Here is a 20,153-nt window from a genome sequence, read left to right as displayed (position 1 = left end):
GTTTTCTACCTTCGATTGACAGTCACACTTCTCACCACCATCACCACGAACAGCTCATCATCAAACATAGCTTACTCATACAAAATATTCACTGAACAAAATGTTCCAGCCACCTAACAAAATGTTCAAAAGCATCCTAAGAAGGTAAGCAATGAATAGTATTCCTCCTTTCTTCCACCTGGGAGGGTGCCTTTGTCAAAATACCCTGACTCCAAAGTTATAACTGGAAGCATGAGGAAGCTTTTAAATTTCATTCATTCAGAAAAAGTTTTCATTGAACATGTACCATGTGTCAGGCACAGCATTAAGCAGCGGGAATTTAAGAATGAAAAAAAAAAACCAGATCTCCATTATTAAGGAATTAATAGTCTAAGTGACAAAGTTGTCTGAATGAATACACCATAGAGTACAATAGAGTTGTAAGCAAGACACTGAACCAAAATTTCTGCTGTCACCTTAGAGACACCTGAGAGCTAACTCTGCATTTGCCAACATGCAGAAGAAAGAATGAGTATGGTGACTGCTGTCAATGGTTCTAAAGCTGATGAGCTTTCCTGGATGCACTGCCATACTGATTCTTCAGGGCTGGTGTATGCTGTTCTTTTATTAATAGTTCCCTTGGCTCTGCCCCTTCCTACCTTCTTTTCTCCCCAACATTCTATTCTGTGTTTATCTACTTTTGCCTTGTGTAACCATCTTTGCCTACACTCACGCAATCCCAAGATAGAACCCTGGTGTTTATAAGTATAACCACTTCACACCCTGACCTCACGTCCCCTACAACCCCTAATTCTAAATTCCAGTCCCTCAAAGCCTTCCTTTCCACCTAGTTATTACCTCATGATTACCCACGTTAATGATTGCACTTCCCAGCATGTCAGGTTCCATTGACCCAGTGACTTTCTTCTACACCCATGTTGCCAAAGCCCAACTCTGGGTATGCCCAACCATACATTTTTTTTTTTTTCTCCGACTTTCTCTTCCCAGGCTGCTAAATGTTGCTGAAGAAAATCATAAATGTATTGATTAACTCTATTGCAGATAATTGTGATATAGCATCAGCAGTGGCTCCATGTTCTTAGTTAACCTTTTATTTCCAAGTTTCCAGATTTTAGCATGCACTAAAATCAGCTTCCCTCAGAGACTGATTCTATAGATCTGGGATGGAACCCAGGAATCTCACAAGCATACTTGATAATTGAGAGCCCATTCTTTGCCCAGCAGCAACCACATACTCTTCTATGCCTCCAGCTCACAGTCCCAACCCTCCCACTGAGATGATTACTTTTTTCTCCAAATCCACTGGGAAAGCATAGGTTTCGTTGACTGTAAGTCCTTTTATGCCCTTACTCCTAAAAAATTTGCCTTAGTTTTATTTATGTTATCCTCCTTTCCTTTCCTTATTCCTACTGTTTGCCCCATGTTAACGTTCTGTTCCAGCCCCTCTGGAACCTTGGCCAATCAACATTCCCTTCACTCTCAGTCTCTTTCCAACATTGGCTTTCTCCCACCACCCCAGGACCAAAACAAACACAGGTCTCTCTAATACTGAAAAACATTCCTCAAAGTTGTTTCACTCCAAATTACCATTTTATCTGTTAATATCTCCTCCACTTTCTTTCTTTTCCACTTGAGGAAGAAATAATCTTTTTCCCATGAGTGTAAAATCATATTACACTGAAAAAAATTAGAAGTATTTAAATTAAAATGTTAAAATTTCTTATAATCCCTGTTGTCAGAGATAACCATTGTTAAAAAGTTGGAATATCTGCAGAATTTGTTTCAGTAGGCTGGGCCTGGTGACTTACGCCTGTAATCCCAGCACTTTGGGAGACCAAGGCAGGTGGATCACCCAAGGTCAGGCGTTCGAGACCAGCCTGGCCAACATGGTGAAACCCTGTCTCTACTAAAAATACACAAATTAGCCGGGCATGATGGTGCATGCCTATAATCCCAGCTACTCGGGAGGCTGAGGCAGGAGAATCGCTTGAACCCAGGAGGCGGAGGTTGCAGTGAGCCAAGATCGCGATCGCGCCATTGCACTCCAGCCTGGGTATCACAGCGAGACTATCTCAAAAAGAAAAAGAAAAAGAAAAAAGAAGAAGAAGAGTTTGTTTCAATAGATCTAATAATATATAAGTATCTATTCTTCACTCTAAAAATAGGGTTATACAACATTTACTAGATTAAAATGTTTTTTCCCACTTAAAAGTTCCTGTTTAGCTTTCTATGCCAATGTAAAATTCATCTAATGACTATGTAATATTCCCTTGTACAAATGTGCCATAAATTAAACAAACTCCTTTTGACAGGCAGTTGGTTGTTTCCAATTATTGTTCATTAAAACAACTCTGCAATGGACATCCTTGAGAATCTATATCTCTTAGCATAACTTCCTAGAGTTGAATAATTCGAGTATGCATATTTAAGGTATGTTAAAATATCTGTTTTCTCATTTGATTTAATATCAGATAACTGAAATCTTTTAAATGTTTTTCCCAATCTAACAGTTAAAAAGTATTGTTTTAGTATGTATCCCTTTGGCTAACCGTGAAGTTGAGCATCTTTAATGCATTAGCTATTTTTTATGTTTTATTTTTATGTCCTCTGCCTACTTTTCATATGTAATGCTTAGTTTTTATTACTTTGTTTTAGCTCTTTATAAGATATGAATATAAATCTTTTATTTTTTGATGCGGCATGTCATTTTCCAGTTAGCTATTTATCCTTTAACTTACGATGATGCTATTTGATTGCGATATAAAGATTTAGAAAATTTTATGTACTCAGTTCTCAAACCTTTTTCTGTATAGTTTCTAACTTTGTTATGTGTGCTAAGAAAGACCAGCACCATCCCAAAACAACAAGAATATTCAAATTTGTCCTAAATTTTATTCTAGTATTTTTACAGTTTCATTTTTATATTTAAATCATTAATTTTTCTAGAATATATTTTGATGTATAAAGTGGGGCTCTAATATTTTTGTAATATTTTGATCTCTTATATATAAAAACTTCCCAGAAGTAAAATTGTTATTTTAATACCTCTAGTCTTGCTATATATTTTAATCACTTTCTGGTAGATCTCCCCTCATTATTTTCAAACATATATTAGCTAGATGAACTTAAGAATCATTTTTTTAAGTTCTATCTCATCCCAACTATAATTCATAAAAAGGCATTCACTTTATGGATAAAGTTATAATATTGAGTTTTCATAACCAGAAATATAGTCCATCTGTCCATTTAGTCAAATCTTCTTTATGTCCTTTAAGTTAAGATACATTATTTTCTCTGTTGTGTCTTCCAAATTCTTATTAAGCTTATTTCTGGGCATTTGATATTTATTTGTATTTATTTTTGAAGTTAGGTTGAGATCTCTTTTTTTATTCTGTTTTCTAACTGATCATTACAAAACTGTATTTCTGTGTGTATATCTTCTATCTGCCCACTCTAATCAACTTTCTTTATAGTTTAAAATGGGTTTCTAGTTGATATTGTAGTAAACATTGTTAGTTTTCTACTTGCCATCTATTAAAACTTCTTTCTAATAGACCAAGTTTTCATTTAAATATCTGACTTTCTGGCCAGGCACAGTGGCTTACGCCTGTAATCCCAGCACTTTGGGAGGGTGAGGTGGGCAGATCATGAGGTCAGGAGATCGAGACCATCCTGACTAACATGGTGAAACCCTGTCTCTACTAAAAATACAAAAAATTAGCCGGGGGTGGTGGCAGGTGCCTGTAGTCCCAGCTACTCGGTAGGCTGAGACAGGAGAATGGTGTGAACCCAGGAGGCGGAGCTTGCAGTGAGTGGAGATCGTTCCACTGCACTCCAGCCTGGGCGACAGAGCTAGACTCCATCTCAAAAAAAAAATCTGCCTTTCTTTCTATGCAACTGTGGGCTTTTGGTGGAAGACTGACCATTCTCAGATGTAAGGGTAAACACTGATTAGTCTAAGCCTACCAGAATAATTTTCCCACCCTTGAAACCATGACAGGTTCAGGAAAAATGTGATTTATTTATTTAAAGGCGATACCTCTGTGTGTCATTCAGTAAGCTTTGTATTTCCTATTATCATGCTTAGTTTTTTTGTTAATTACTGAGATTTTTTTAAACAGTAATGAATATTGAATTTTTATCAAATGTCTTGAATATTTAATGAGAAGTTTTCATTTAAAAAACTTCCATTTTTCTTTATGTCATTAGTTAGTTACATTACATTTTAAATGATCTATTATTGAACCAGCCTTGCATTCCTGAAAAGTCTCCTGCTTGGTTGTGATATACATATACTGCTAGATTTAGTTTTCCAATACTTATTTTTGATTTTTTTGCTTGGATATTCATAAGTAAAACTATAAAAGGGTAGTTTGTGTTTTACTTATCAGACTTTGATATCAGACTAACACTAGCTACGAACAAATGAACTGGATAGATTTCCATATTTCTCTGCCCTATGGAACAGTTTAAATAGCCCAAGAATTATCTGTTCCTTAAAAGTTAATGGGTTCCAAATGTCCAACAACGATAGACTGGATTAAGAAAATGTGGCACATATACACCATGGAATACTATGCAGCCATAAAAAATGATGAGTTCATGTCCTTTGTAGGGACATGGATGAAACTGGAAATCATCATTCTCAGTAAACTATCGCAAGGACAAAAAACCAAACACCGCATGTTCTCACTCATATGTGGGAATTGAACAGTGAGAACATATGGACACAGGAAGGGGAACATCACACTCCGGGGACTGTTGTGGGGTGGGGGGAAGGGGTAGGGATAGCATTAGGAGATACACCTAATGCTAAATGACGAGTTAATGGGTGCAGCACACCAACATGGCACATGGATACATATGTAACAAACCTGCACATTGTGCACATGTACCCTAAAACTTAAAGTACAATAATAAAAAAAAATTAAAAAAAAAGTTAATGGGTTCTATGTACATGCAAATATGAGCCAGCGTCCTCTTTGGCTAGTAGATCTTTGAGAATATTTTAATATCTACTATTGTTACTGTCATCTATAGGTCTTAGGTACATTTTAGTCATTTATGGTTTTCCAGAATTTGTTCTACTCAATCTAGAATCTCGGAATTAATAAAACAGATGTAGTGTATAATTTAAAGCATCCTGTTTCATTTCAAACATAATCTGTTTGTGCTTTTCTCTTTTTTCTCCTTGGTCTCAATTGCCAGAAGTATATCATTTTTACTGTTATTTTTGAAGAGCTGTGTCTTGATTTTATTTGTAAAAAATAGTTTTGTTTTATTTAAAATCAGTTAATATATGATATTCCCTGAATTCCCTTTTCTGTATATTTCTGGTTAGGGTGGACCACAAGAGAGATTGTTGTGCAAGACATGAAGGACAGGTTTGAACAGCAGCCCTGTTGTAGCTCACACACACCATCACCTATCTGCTTGCTCACCTTTGTGGTGTAAGGCAGCAGGCACACAGCAGGCACACCCAGGCCTTCTCCACCTTCCCCTGGGTCCTCCTTCAGTTTCTCTGGCTTCTGCACTAGGTATGTACATGTTCAACATCAACAACACGTGTTCCAGTTTCTGTAGGACATGCATACCATAAAAGTCAGAGGCAACAGGAACTGATACGGGTTTTGACAGATGTCAATCTAAGACAGCCGAGTATAAAAAGGTCCCTGGAGAACCTCTGACTGGCCTGCACACTGGGAGGAGTGTACACTGAGGTGGAGCCTTGGGAAGTTTGCGCCGTTTGCAGGGAGGAGGACCCTGGCCTCTCCTGATCCAGGGTGGTAACCTGGGGATTCAATCTGTGATATGGGGGCTTGTTAACAGGAACCTCTTTCTCTTTGCTAAGTTTTTTCCTTTTTGCCCAATAAATTCCATTTCTTTTCTCACCCTTCAAAGTGTCTGTGAGCCTAATCTCTCCTGGCCATATGACAAGGACCCTGTTTTTAGCAGAGCTAAGGAGAAAGTCCTACAACAAGTCTGTCCTCATGAACTCCAGATTGTGTTGGCAGGTTCCAGATTCTTCTTGTTCCCCTTCAAATTACATCCATCTTCTCATGACTGCCCACCCTGTGGACATCAAGCATCAGCATCAGACATAAGACAATAGTCTTATAAGATACTGCTAAACCAGCTCTCACAATTGTGTAAGGTCAATCACTGTAACAGACTCCTTTATACATATATAAACACATATATATATGCATTTGTATCCATATATATAAGACATATATGTGAGATCCTGCATCCGTAATTGAACGCTAAGTTGTTTATGCAGGCATTTTCACAACTTCCTTATGAGCTACATCTTTTATTGAAGTAAATTGTTCTTTTTGAGCTACTAAATGCTTTTTTGTTGTGTACTATACTTTGTGTGCTGTTAATATTGTCACTCCTACTTTTGTATTTGTTTGCTGTATCTTCGTCCACCCCTCAATTTTAAATCTGTGGAATAAAAATTAGATCTACATTATATTTTACAGTCAATCTTTTAGAATCAGCTATTTAGTTTACTAGCAAAATATCATTTTACAAGAGGCTGATATGTCTTTAGCTATGTTCCTGACTCTCAGTGAATCTCTACGATCTATTTTGTTTATTTTTATTTATTTATTTATTTTTGAGACGGAGTCTCACTCTGTCACCCAGGCTGGAGTGCAATGGCACAATCTTGGCTCAATGCAACCTCCACCTCCTGGATTCTAGCGATTCTTCTGCCTCAGCCTCCCAAGTAGCTGGGATTACAGGTGCCTGCCACCATGCTCAGCTAATTTTTGTTTTGTTTAAATGGAACTAGATGAGTGAAGTCATGATAAGCAGGTTAATCAGCATATGTTTAATAAATAATAACTTTGTATTGCCATTATAATTTACAGTTTGTGTATAATAAAATTTTCAACAAACATTTTAATACATGCTTTTCATTTAACAACCATTCATATTCTAAATGTTACAAATCAACATCCTTGAAACTTAAAAGAAACCTCTCAGTATTGCAGGAAAGTTTTTGTCCTTTTTAGTAAAAAAAGAAAGCCAACCTTCTGATGACAAGATTTAGAATAAGAATAGACACAATTTAAATTTTTGTAACTATCAGTAGTCTTCCCTGTTAGCTAGATGAACAAAGGTGACCTGCTACTCCAGCATTTGATATTCTCAAAATTACTTATGGCAAATTTCTGCTACTGAAGTTTGGGAAATTTGGTCTCAATTTTAATCAAAGCTAAATTAAATATATTTGGAAATTTTCCTAATTTATTTCTAGAAACTTTTTTAGTGTTTTGTGTTTGAATGGTTAAAATTAATAGTGACTGGGATCCGTATCGTCAGACTCTCCTTCTCATAGACTGTTGTCAACCATCGTCCTAATACACATAATTACTCATTTCTCCTCCCTTCATAAACTGTAGAAAAAAGCCAAAATACTGTAGGCCTAGCATCTGTTGTTAGCATAAGATGGATTTCTGAAATAAGACACAAAATGCACAAACCATAGAAGAAAATGTTGATATATTTGACTGTATTAAAATGAAACAATGCCTATTTATCAAAAGACAAAAAGGAGAAAAAAGAAGATATTTGCATCATATATAGCAGACAAAGGCCTATATCTAATATATACATAAAGGAAAAGTAGGCAACCCAATGGGAAGATGGGCAAAAAACCTGAAGAGGCACTTCACAAAGAGAAACCCCAAATAGCCAATAAACATGAAAAATATTCTCTGCTTCACTAGTAATTAAACAAATGCAAATTAAATCCCTAATGAGATTACATTTTATACCAACTGGATTGGCAAAAGCAAAAAAAAAAGAAATTGCAGTATCAAGGGTCAGAAAAATGTAGAACTACTACAACACCAACACATTTCTGGTGACAGTGTAAATTGGCAAAATATCTTTTGAATGAAACCAAACCCAATTTGCCAATTTGGTATTATCTAATAAATTTTCAGGTGTGTGTACATAATGATCCAGCAATTTTACACCTAGGAATACACCCTAGAAAAATTATTGCATACATATACCTAGAGAAATATATAAAATGATTCATGACCACACTATTTCTAATAACAAAATAATTAGAAAAAAACATGTGAATCAATGGTTAAATGGATAAACAGTACATTTTTATAATGAAATGCCATAAAGCAGTTAATGGCTTACAATTACACATGACAACATAAGTGAATCCCAGAAATATAACATTGAAACAAAAAAAAGCATGCTGCAGAAGAATATGTGAAGAATTACTATTTTTACATAAAGAAAAAATATGCAAAATTGTTGAACATATTTTTAGAGTCCAAGCATAGATGGCAAATCTATGAAGAAATGCAAAGGAACAATGAATAAGAAGCTCAAGTTATTAGTGACCCTTGAGGAGCGTGGGAGAAGGGATTTGAGGAAACATTTAGGGGACTATAAGGAAATGGTCCTGTTGGTTGCCATAAGCTAAGGGTTCCCAGGTGTTAATTGTACCATAAATTATTATGTCTTATATTTCTTTTATTAATAAAGAGAAAAAATAAAACAACATTGAAAAAATAGCAGAATAAATAAACTTCCTGCTCATAATTCACCGTGTGTCACCTTGTTTGGGGGAGAAATCTTTTAAAAACATAATTTAGTTAGAATATTCTCTTTTTTATTTTAATTAATTAATTAATTAATTAATTAATTAATTTTGAGATGGAGTTTTGCTCTTGTTGCCCAGGCTGGAGTGCAATGGCACAATCTTGGCTCACTGCAACCTCCACCTCCTGGATTCAAGCGATTCTCCTTCTTCAGCCTCCCAAGTAGCTGGGATTACAGGTGTGCGCCAGCACACCTGGCTAATTTTTGTATTTTTAGTAGGGACGAGGTTTCACCATGTTGGCCAGGCTGGTCTCGAACTCCTGACCTCAAGTGATCTGCCTGCCTAGGCCTCCCAAAGTGCTGGGATTACAGGCGTGAGCCACTGCGCTCGGCCAATATTCCCTTTATAAAAACTCGGTGATTCCCCTCTGTGTAATAGGTAATGTCCAAACTTTCTAGAATGATATTTAAGTTCTGCCATAAATCTGACTCCTCCATAGTTGCCCAAATATGTATCTCAATATTCCCAGCATGAAACACTTCATTTTATCTGAAGGGTACATATAGATTCTTCCACAACACTCCTTATTCTTTTCTGCCTACAAGCCTTTGCTTGTGCTATATCTTCTCATCTGGAAGGCTTTTCTTCCGCCTCTCTTTCCATCCAAATTGTACTTACCTCACCTTTTGAAGAATTGGACTTACTAATTCACTTATGAGCCCTTCCCTCACAAGTCCATTGAACAGGGAAATCTCTCACGATCAAATACATATGCCACCCACTGTATGAATTACTCACACAGCCCTTAAGCACATCAGTTTCTCAGTTTCTTCTCTCTTCTTGTGTATTTGTACATGTGTATGCATGCATATGTTTTCTCTCTTCAAATAGATTATAAACTCTTCCCAAGTAAGAACTATGTTTTATACTTTTTGGTATGGTCTAAAGGGCTTAGTACAGGTAACATGTAATGCAAAGAAACAAAATTTACCAGTAACTTGCATAACAGACATGATATCTTTTCCTTCCTTCTGTGTCCCGAGACCCATGAATCTATGATACTCTGGTCAGGGGTTGCAGGAGCAAGGAAAGGAATTGTGTGTCTTAGAGGCTGATGAGAGATGGATAAGGCTTTGGGAAAGGATAAGAGAATACAGAGCCATATCCAGGTGGTCATGACAAATCTTCTGCTTTAGAAATATCACCTCATTTCAATGTACTCCATTTTCATGAACTAAGAAAACCTAGAAGATTGTTTTTACCGAACACACAAAACATTTTCACAGAAAAATGATAATCACAGAAGCACAATTTAATAAATATTTATGGAGAATCAAGTATGGACAGAATGCTGGGCCTTTCATTAAAAAAGAATAGCTCTTCACGGTTTATCAAACATTTGCATCAACTATTTTATTTGTGTCTCAAAACAATCCTATAAAGTAAAAAGAACAGATATATATATGAATTTCTTGTTTCTTGCCTGTCTCTCCTACTATGGTGTGAGTGCCTAAAAACAAATATTGACTGTTAGACTGTTAGATACTTAGTGCCTAATTTTTTTTTTTTTAGACAGAGTCTCACTCTGTTGCCCAGGATGGAGTGCAGTGGTATGATCTAGGCTCACTGCAACCTCCATCTCCCAGGTTCAAAAGATTCTCATGCTTCAGCCTCCTGAGTAGCTGAGATTACAGGTGTGTGCCATCACGCCCAGCTAATTTTTGTATTTTTAGTACAAATGGGGTTTCTCCATGTTGGCCAGGCTGGTCTCAAACTGACCTCAAGTGATCCCCCCACCTCAGCCTCCCAAAGTGCTGGGATTACGGGCATGAGCCACCACACCTGGCCTGGTGTGTAATCTTTAATAAACACATGAGAAGTTGTGAAGCAAACCCTCACTATGCAGTAGAGGAAACTGAAGCTCAAGAAAGAGGACTGACCTGTCGAAAATCATGATGCAGTTAGTGGAGAGTGAGGATTCAAATCTACACCTCTGGAATCCTGTTCCATTGGACCTTCTGCCATTACTCAAGCACAATGGGGAAATCCCACTGCCAAAACTGCAAGGACATTTTGAACATAACTTTTTGTTTGTTATGTTTTTTTTAAAATGTTGTTCAACTTTTTCTAATTTCTTTATGATTGTGCTATTACATAGAATGAATACACTAAAACTGGGAAAAGCTAGCTTAGGTAGAATTGCAGCCCTCCGTGAGGGTAAAGCTGAGGCCAAGAGCTTGGTCTTTGTCACTTGGGTCGGAGTGGACTCCACAGGCCCAGCCATATGCGTCTCCCAATCACACAGCTGATCACACAGGTTGGGAGTGATCCAGTCAAAACATCTTCAGAACTGCAAAAACACAAAAGCCTGTGCCTTGATGATAGGGCATTAGCAACAACTGTTCGTAAGGTGCCTAGTGTTACAACTGCAATGTTAGTATTTCAGGAACCTAAATTATTTACCAGGTTACCTGGGAGTTGGGTTGAGGAATCACATTTCCCACACATTAACAGTGGACTAAAACACCTAGGACTTCCATTCTCTGTAAGTCCCTGCACTTTTCCGCTTCCATTCCCCCACTAGCAGGGGTGCTGAACACAATATCCTGAGAAAGGCATTGAAGTTACCCTAAATTTCTTAGCAATCGGGACGGGAGCCCATTGATTGCTTTTCGAGATTTGCCAGTGGAAAGCCTCAAAGCCTACTGCTCACTGAATATTAGTCCCATGTACTCCCCTTATAGTTCTGCGAATCTGGGGATTCCTTCTGGTCCTAGCAACTATCACTCTTTCAGTTGGTTATATTGCCATTCATGTCTATGAAGGTGCTAGATCATAAATCTCTCCTTCCAGAAGCGACTCAACAAATTTCCATTCCAACTGCTCCATTGAGCAAAGAGGATGCAAAAGTCAATTGTTATGGCTCCTTTCAATATAACCCTCTTCTCCTGCCGTCGTATTTGTAATATAATGGAGAGAAACAGCAATGGCCCCTGGTCTCAGTGAGGTGACCTTTACTTCATCCTCAGGAAAGATGCCATGTCTTTCCTGGTGCCAATATCCTGTGGCTTTCCGTAGACTTCCAGGAGACACTGAAGCACATAGGCAAGGAAAGCTTCCCTCATCTCCCAAAACCAGCAAGGGTTATATTATTATTACAATTTAAAAATTAAGGCCGGGCGCGGTGGCTCACGCTTGTAATCCCAGCACTTTGGGAGGCCGAGGCGGGCGGATCACGAGGTCGGGAGATCGAGACCACGGTGAAACCCCGTCTCTACTAAAAATACAAAAAATTAGCCGGGCGTGGTGGCGGGCGCCTGTAGTCCCAGCTACTCGGAGAGGCTGAGGCAGGAGAATGGCGTGAACCCGGGAGGCGGAGCTTGCAGTGAGCCGAGATTGCGCCACTGCACTCCAGCCTGGGCGATAGAGCGAGACTCCAACCCCACTTTTAATTTTCTATACAACATAAAAATTAATTTGCAAGCTGTTGAAAATATACTACAATGACCTGTAGAAAATTAAAAACAAAATTACGTTATTTCAAATATACCATTATCTAGGAAGTCACTGCAGACTATGCCATTGGTACCAAAACCTTTGCTCTTGGTAGCGAATGAAAGATGTATTTTTAAATGCCATATTTCTTGATGGAAACACACACTCAAAAACATCTTGAAATACCTCTGGCTTAATGCAAAGACTTTGGAGACTTTGACTATGTTTACTCAGGTAGATCTTTTGTAGATGAATCTCAGAATAATTGATCAAATTCTCACAAACCTGAGTGGTTTTAACAGTTAAAATGATAGAAGTAGCTAATCAATTAATAGTTGTATAAGCAGTAGGAAAAAAATTTAAGTCAGCTCCATTTTGACTGAGCGATCCGAATTGAACATAGTCATGACTGATGTGTGCTCGCCAAGGGGTTCCTTGACTCTGTGACTTTTATGTCCTCTATGATCTGAGTTCATTGATCTTTTGGGTACAAAGATGAAGACCATTTGTTTACCCAAACATTTGTTCAGAGAGAATTTGTTTAAGGGAAAGTGAGTTAACTAAATGAAGCAAGGTCACTTTTGTTTTTGTTTGATCTGTGATATCAAAGAGACTGTTGAAATTTGGTATGCTACTAAAGGACATGAAGAAAAACATTGCAATCTATTTGAAACTAAATGGAAGTCAACACCTTTCAAATGAGCATTTTATCTATGATTTTTAAATATTTATGTTTGGTACATGAAAGAGGTAAAGTGACACCTTGAAAGTGGGATAATCCACTATCTTAAAACATGTTGACTGAATGGACTTCCTATATTGTCTATATTATATTTTTAAAAATTCATATGGACTCAGTTCAGTTCAGCAAGCATTTTTTGAGTGTATGGATGCTTAGCACTGTGTTAGGTCCTGAATACAGGAAGATAAATGAAAAGCAGCCCTCGCTCTCAAGATGAATTCAATCCAATTAAGAAAACACTTACAGTGTTGGTAAATTTGGTAAATGTATAGAACTTCTATTTTATCAAATAGCCCAGGGTGAAATTAGAACGGGGATGAGGACTCGTTGGTTAATAAGTACTCATCCCTTTGTTTAGCAAATGCATTTGCAAAGAAATTAATATAACATTATCTACTTTCTTGCCAAGAGATTCACAAGATGAGAATTTTAGATTTGGAAAAAATGGTAATATACACATAACCCAACTCTTTTACCATAAATAGGGCAGGAGAGGCTCAGTGACTTCCCTGGAGTCAGCTCATGGGAGACCAAGACTAGAATGCTAGGATCAAGTATCCTAATTTCTTTTATTCTTTTGTTTTTGTTTTTGAGACAGAATCTTGCTCTGTTGCCCAGGCTGGAGTGCAGTGGCACAATCTCGGCTTACTGCAGCCTCCACCTCCCGAGTTCAAGCAATTCTCCTGCCTCAGCCTCCTGAGTAGCTAGGATTACAAGTGTATGCCACCATTGCCTAGCTAATTTTTGTATTTTTAGTAGAGACAGGGTTGCACCATGTTGGCCAGGCTGGTTGCGAACTCCTGACTTCGTGATCCGCCCGCCTTGGCCTTCCAAAGTGCTGGGATTACAGGCCTGAGTCACCGCACCCGGCCCCTAATTTCTAGTCTTGTCTTCTTTCTTCTAGAATGTGCTGTTCCTCCTTGTTCTGCTATTGATTTCACTCACGAACAGTGGGGCCTCAGGGTCAAAAGTCTGGTTGGAAGAAGAGCTGGGGGACTTGACTTGGAGTTGTGTTGAGTGCATGATGCGGGCCCATAGAACTATTTTGTGAAGATACTTTAAACACGATTTGAAAAATGTCAGTTATACACCTCCAAAATTGGTCCATTATAATTACATTTGGGGAGGCTTGAATGAGGTGATGGAAATTGGGAGATTCCTAAAGCCCTACAAGCCACTTCTTGGTGCCACTACTGCTTGTAAAATCTAATATTGTCATTTAATTTGCATGAAATTGAGTTAAATGAACTCTTAGTACATAGAATTTATGGAAATTCTTGCCCCTAAAAAGATGTTAAGGTAAGACTGATTAACTCTCTTACAAAAGGAGATGATTGTCCTTTGAGTGGAATCAACTGAGACCCAGGATGTCTTCAGCTTCCCAGATCTGGAAGCTTAATTTTATTGTATTGCCCAAATGTGACTGAGCCCTGGAGAACTGAGTCGTGATACTATATTCACCAGATACTGACTAACAAACAAGATGACCATTTATCAACTTACGTTGTGCACAACAACCACGATTACCCTGTTGGCTGATCAGCACATGCTTCCTTAGTAGTAAAGTCTATCAGAGAAGCCAAATTACTCCTGGAATCTTGGAAAACATGGATTAGAATGGAGGGAATGGCTGCCTTAACAACTCACTGTTATTACTGAACTGCTCCTTCCACCCACAGACAGATTCCCTTCAAGAAAGAACTTGCTTTCCATTCCACTCTCAGGGATTCTCTCTCTAGGTTCCAGACCCTCCTGAACTTGATGACTCCATCTGGTGGCTCTATTTCATACTCCATTTTCCTCAGCCAGGTTTTCACCTTTCAGTCCATCTGCTTAGGGATTGATATTTCTTTAGATGGTTCCCAGTTCTCAACCTGACTTTCACTCCTGGCTTCTGTCCTTCAGATAACTCTTGGAACTTGTCCCCATCTATTCTGACATCTAGCCCAGCAACCAGAATCTTTCTGTGTCAGAAACCCTAGCACCCTCACTCCTATCACTCTGTTCCAGAAAAGATTCAGACAGTAACCTGATTGATGTACCTATTTCTACTGTGGGGATCTATCTATGGAAGGAACCAGAACATTGTGTTCGTTGGTCATGACTCCATCACCCGAGTGGTGCTGGAGACCATTTCCTTACTCATGAGAGAGAGAAGAGTATAGGGTTGAGTTCAAAAACCCCCAAGTTAGAGGGCTTGGGTTTCTATTAGTATTTCTGTTTCACTACTTAATAGCTATGAACCTTGAGCAAGCTATTAACCACTTTGCACCTCAGTTTCCTTTTAGGACATATGAATATAATAATAGTTCATACCTCACAGGATTCTTCTGAGGAGTAAATGAATTATTTCATATAACACAGTCCATATGACAAACAAGAAGGACATAATACTTGTGACTCTTTTTTGTCTATACTTTTTCTAGATTCCAAGCAACCCCTTTTCTTTATGACAGCACCATGACCTCAGACATTCCACAATACTATGGAGTGGGTTATAGTTTCAGAGTAACACCCCCTTGATCTGATGTGGAAGTAGATTAGATCAGATTAGATTAGATAGAATGTTATTGTGGAGGAGCACAATCATATTGTGTAACATCTCCAGGACATACTGCCTAGCAGCTGTCTTATCAAGGGACAACAGCCACTTCTTACTGAGCATTTTGTTTATGTGTCAAGTACCATGCAAATCGCTTTATGAATATTGTTTTGTAATCTTTTATGTGATGGTCAATCAGGTGTGGCCACAAGAGGAGATACAGGAGAGGCTCAGGGAAAAAAACAAAGTTTATTATACTCACAGATCCTAGAGACAAGAGGCACGGCAGGCCATGCTACCCCACAAAGTGCTACATATAAGGGAAAGACACTAGGGTGGTCGGGAGGCAGATGACGGTAGCAAGGAGAGGGTTTAGGTCTTTTTTTTTTTTTTTTTTTGAGATGAGTTCCTGCTCTGTCACCCAGGCTGGAGTGCAGTGGCATGATCAAAGCTCACTGCAGTATCCAATTCCTGGGCTCAAGCAATCCTTTCACCTCAGCCTCCCTCATAGTTGGGATTACAGTCACATGCCACCACACCCTGCCAATTTTTAATTTTTTGTAGAGACCTTATGGAGGTAAGCTCTCACTACATTTTCCAGGTTGCTCTCAAACTCCTGGGCTCAAGTGATCCTCCTACCTTGGCCTCCCAAAGTGTTGGGATTACAGGGGTGAGCCACCACAGCCCTAAACAAAGGTTTAGGACTGTTTTGAGATTTCCAAAGGAAGGGAAAGTCAGGACAGGGTGTACAGTTTAGCATTGGTTATTTTGATAATTTCAGTGGGCTTTAGGCTATATAGATGGTCGCGAGTTGCCTGGCACCTGGTCCTGGGATGATTAAGGCAGAGAAATCTTGCCTCTTGGGGTGTGTGGACCAGATAGAGAAGGTATGGCTCTGGATTGGTTAGTATATCAAAGACGTGCTCCTACGTGAGCCATTTGTTAATCTTTAAGAATTGGCTAGCCCTGGAGGAGCAGTCTCTGCTCAGCTAGAAAGGTTTTCTTAAGATACTGAATAATCATAAATATGGAAAATTAAAAATAATTTACAATACAAATATTACAACACATAATCTTGGCAGTATCTTTGTAATGAAAGATATTGTTTTGGCAGTTCTAAAGATAAGAAAACTAGACTTTCGGGTATTAGGACATTTGCCTGGGTGGCAGTAACTGGAGGAGTCCTGATTTGAATCGAGGTCTTCCTGGTTTTATGTTGGGAAAAGCTGAGTGTTGGGAGAAGCTGAGGCAGGGCTTGCATGTCCGACATAATGTAAAAGAGTCTTGGAACACGTCTGGGGTCCAGGATCTAAAACCCTTTGTGGCCTTTGGAACACCAAACTCTGTGCTAAAGGGTGGAAGGCTACCCTGACGCAGCATAATCTAAGCCTGGGGCATAAAACCCCTCGTGGCTTGGATAGAATCCAGGGCTTGTGACTCTGGAATGTGTCTAGACTTGCTGGCTCCTTGCTCCTTGCTCTCCCAGGATTGATTTTATCTTGAGTTAAAAGAACCTACTCTCTATTATCTCAAGTAGCAGAGCATATGCTAAACCATCACAGCTGTAAATCACGTGCTTAATGCAATGCTCCCTTTCAACCCCACAATGTCACCACCTGTTTCTTTGTTTGATCACCAATAAATAGTCTGAGCTTACAGAGGTCAGGTCCTTCGCAGCCTCCACACTCGCGATGGCCCACTGGTCCCACTTTCTCTCTCAAACTGTCTTTTCTCATTTCTTTAATTCTGCCGGACTTCGTCACCCCCACAACCTGGTGTTGGGTCCAATCACCCCAACAGTTCTAGAGCTCATACTTTTCTCCAGAATGTTCTATTTTTTTTGCATAAAATTTAGAGTGACCCTTTCCTTAAACTGTCTACCTATTGTAGGGGTGCCTTTTTATAGACTCCTAAAATAATGACATAGACCTCATTGTCCATTATCAAGTTAGACCAGATATCTGGAATTTCCTGGGACAGCCCTGGTTGTATCTTTTCACATTATGCTGTCCTGCACTTTGTTTATTTATTTTACTTCTGTTGTTTGTTGTTATTTTGGCCCCAATTCTGAGTCAATTAACTATATTTTTCCATTTTAACATCCCTCTGGCTGAAGACCAACTTACCAGTCTTCCTAGGAACTGGACTGATCCTGGGGTTGAACCTCAGGTGGCAGTCAATTATTATATTGATTAGAGGAATTGGCAGGTACAAATTGGGGGCACCATCCTCACGCCCACTTCTGTGGCATCCATGATGATCCATTTCCAGTCCCTTCCCTGGCTCTACTCAATTCTTTGCTGGGGGAACTGTACCCTAAGCTCTGTTCTTGGCCTCTCTCTTGCTCATTCTCTCACGTTTCTTTTCAAGCCTGAGCTCTAGCCTCTGGTTTGCCTCACACAAGGGTTCTGCTTGGGGGTTCTAGGTCCTGAGATGAACTGAAGACCTCGAATGGTAGCCTCTGTATCACAGGCTGTACCCCACATTTTTCCCTGCAAACTTTTTTGTCTTCTTACCTTCTCCATCTCTTGTTGACATAACCTATTCTCTTGGTCTCCCAGGTTTGAAATCTTGGAGTCAGCTTTAATGTAGCCCTGTCCTTAGACTGCAAATTTAGCCCTCTACCATAATACCTCTTAGATTTACACTGTCTTTTCCTGTCTTGCTGATACAGCCCTAAACCTTTTCATTACATGTGTTAAGTATGAAAATAACCAGTCAACTCCAGGGTTTATTAACTTGGGAACTAAACACCCTCTATAAGGTCCACAGATGAGCTTTAGTGGGACTATAAAACCTCTGAAATTATTTTTTAAACTCTTGTGTGTTTGTGTACATACATGTATTTCCTGTGTAAAATAATACTTTCCATCAGCCTCTTAAAGGGGCTTGTATCAGTTTCCTAGTACCACTGTAACAATCACTAAAAATGTAATGGCTTAAAACAACATAAATTTTTCCTCCTTCAGTTCTGGAGGACAGAAGTCTAAAATCAAAGCTTTGGGAGGGCCTCACTCCTTCTGGAGGCTTCCATTTCTTTGTCTTTCCCAGCTTCTGGATATCACCAGCATTTGTCGGCCCGTGGTCCCCTCCTTGCACTAGTTCAGCCCTTGCTTATGTTGTTACATTGCCTACTCACTCTGACCTCCTGTCTCTCTCTGATAAGGACCCTTGTGATTACATTGGCCCCACTCAGGTAATCCAGGATAGTCTCCCCATCTCGAGATCCCTAACATTTGCAAAGTCCCTTTTGCCACATACTGTAACACTAATGGGTTCCAGCAATTACAATGTGAATATCTTTGGGAGGCCATTTTTCAATCTACCTCAGCAGTCAGTGCCCCAAATATGTTGCGAGCCACTGGCTTAACTCGTTTCTTTAACGATCCAGAAAATTATTTCTCTAATGTCACTCTTATCCCGGCATTATCCTGCTAAATTTACAATGTCTTCTCTTACCTATCAGATCAATCCACTCTCTGCACCAAGCATTAAGGGCCATCAGCCAATGAGACCCACTTTATCTCTCCAATCTCATCCCCAACATTCCCCAGCTGGAACATTCTAAGTCATTCCCCTGAAAATGCTTTGTCACTCTTAACTCTACACTTGTTCACACTGTTGCCCTGCCAAGAATGCTCTCTTATCTCACTCCTCTCCACCAGTGTAATTTCCTCCCTTTTATCAAAGACTTTCTTCTGCGTAATTTATCATTCATAATGTTTTCCTTTATGAAGTCTTAGAGTTATTACTGACCGATACTATAATCGTTTATTATTTTGAATCATCCTCTTGCTGGGGGTGAGTCAATATTCTGAGGAAAAAAGCTTCTTATACATTCCTTGGAACACCTAAAGGATCTTATGAATGGATAATTCCTTTTTGTCTGTTTCGTCTTTTCTCAGAAAACAATTATCTACCTCAAAATACATTGTGTCCTTCATTCTGGCCCTTCTTCCACCATCTGATAATAGCAGTTCTGAAATATGGTCCACCATGTGACCTGCACAAAGAAAAAAACATTAAATGGGACAAAAAATTTTTAAAATATTCAACTAAAAATATTAACTTTATTTCAACTCTTGGTATTTAAAAGGCTGAAAGATATTTTGCAGGTATTTTCCCTCATAAAAGACTGAAAATGGCATAACTTAGAAAGCTTTAGAAAGTTATATTAGGACTGGGTGTGGTGGCTCACACGTGTAATCTCAGCACTTTGGGAGGCCAAGGCAGGTGGATTGCTTGAGCTCAGGAATTCCAGACCAACCTGGTCAACATTGTGAAACCCTGTTCTCTGCCAAAAATACAAAAATTAGCCAGGCATGGTGGTATGCACCTGTGGTTCCAGCTACTTGGGAGGCTGAGGTGGGAGGATTGCTGGAGCCTGGGAAGTTGAGGCTGAAGTGAGGGTGATTGCGCCACTGCACTCCAGCCTCAGCAATATAGTGAGATCCTGTCTCAATAAGTAAATAAATAAATAAATAAAGTGAGATTATTTAGCCTATGGTACAGATGGAAAGTGTTGTTTATTTATAGTAAGCTGGAAATATACTCCATCTGTCTTTTCCGCTTCCCATCAATTGGGGATGGGCTTGGCAAACATGCCTCAACAACTTCTCATGAATTTCTCTTTAGAATCCTGGGGAAAGTCTGTGATTAATAATAGGATCCTTCTATCCTCACCTTCTCCATTTGCTTCTCCCTTTGGCCCCAATTGCAAATTGTCTTATTTCCTCTCTTCTGAGAACGAAATTTCTTTTGTGACTCTATTTTTAATGGTTCATTCTTTTATA

General features: G+C 39.0%; 1 protein-coding gene across 4 annotated transcripts in view; it reads right to left on the bottom strand.

Moving 5' to 3' along the window:
• The window catches only part of LOC116463520 (aquaporin-9), a 74,487-nt gene extending 59,294 nt beyond the window's left edge, over positions 1-15,193 (bottom strand). Inside the window, exons 1-2 of one of the 4 annotated variants that reach the window (XM_058434693.1) lie at positions 15,135-15,193; positions 10,522-10,641 (exon numbers count right to left, since the gene is read on the bottom strand). Coding sequence is in view for 1 of the 4 variants with exons in the window: in XM_058434692.1 (XP_058290675.1) it covers positions 1,588-1,671 (84 nt within the window). In the remaining 3 variants the exon portion in view is untranslated. Of the gene's footprint in view, positions 1-1,587; positions 1,675-5,441; positions 5,531-10,521; positions 10,642-14,345; positions 14,479-15,134 lie in introns of those variants that run through there. The other 3 variants (XM_058434694.1, XM_058434695.1, XM_058434692.1) reach the window with 3 other exon arrangements.
• Positions 15,194-20,153: the final 4,960 nt, after the last annotated feature.

This window comes from Hylobates moloch, unplaced genomic scaffold, assembly GCF_009828535.3.
Source record: "Hylobates moloch isolate HMO894 unplaced genomic scaffold, HMol_V3 SCAFFOLD_40, whole genome shotgun sequence".
Classification (NCBI taxonomy): domain Eukaryota; kingdom Metazoa; phylum Chordata; class Mammalia; order Primates; family Hylobatidae; genus Hylobates; species Hylobates moloch.
This window is presented reverse-complemented; position numbering and strand designations above follow the sequence as displayed.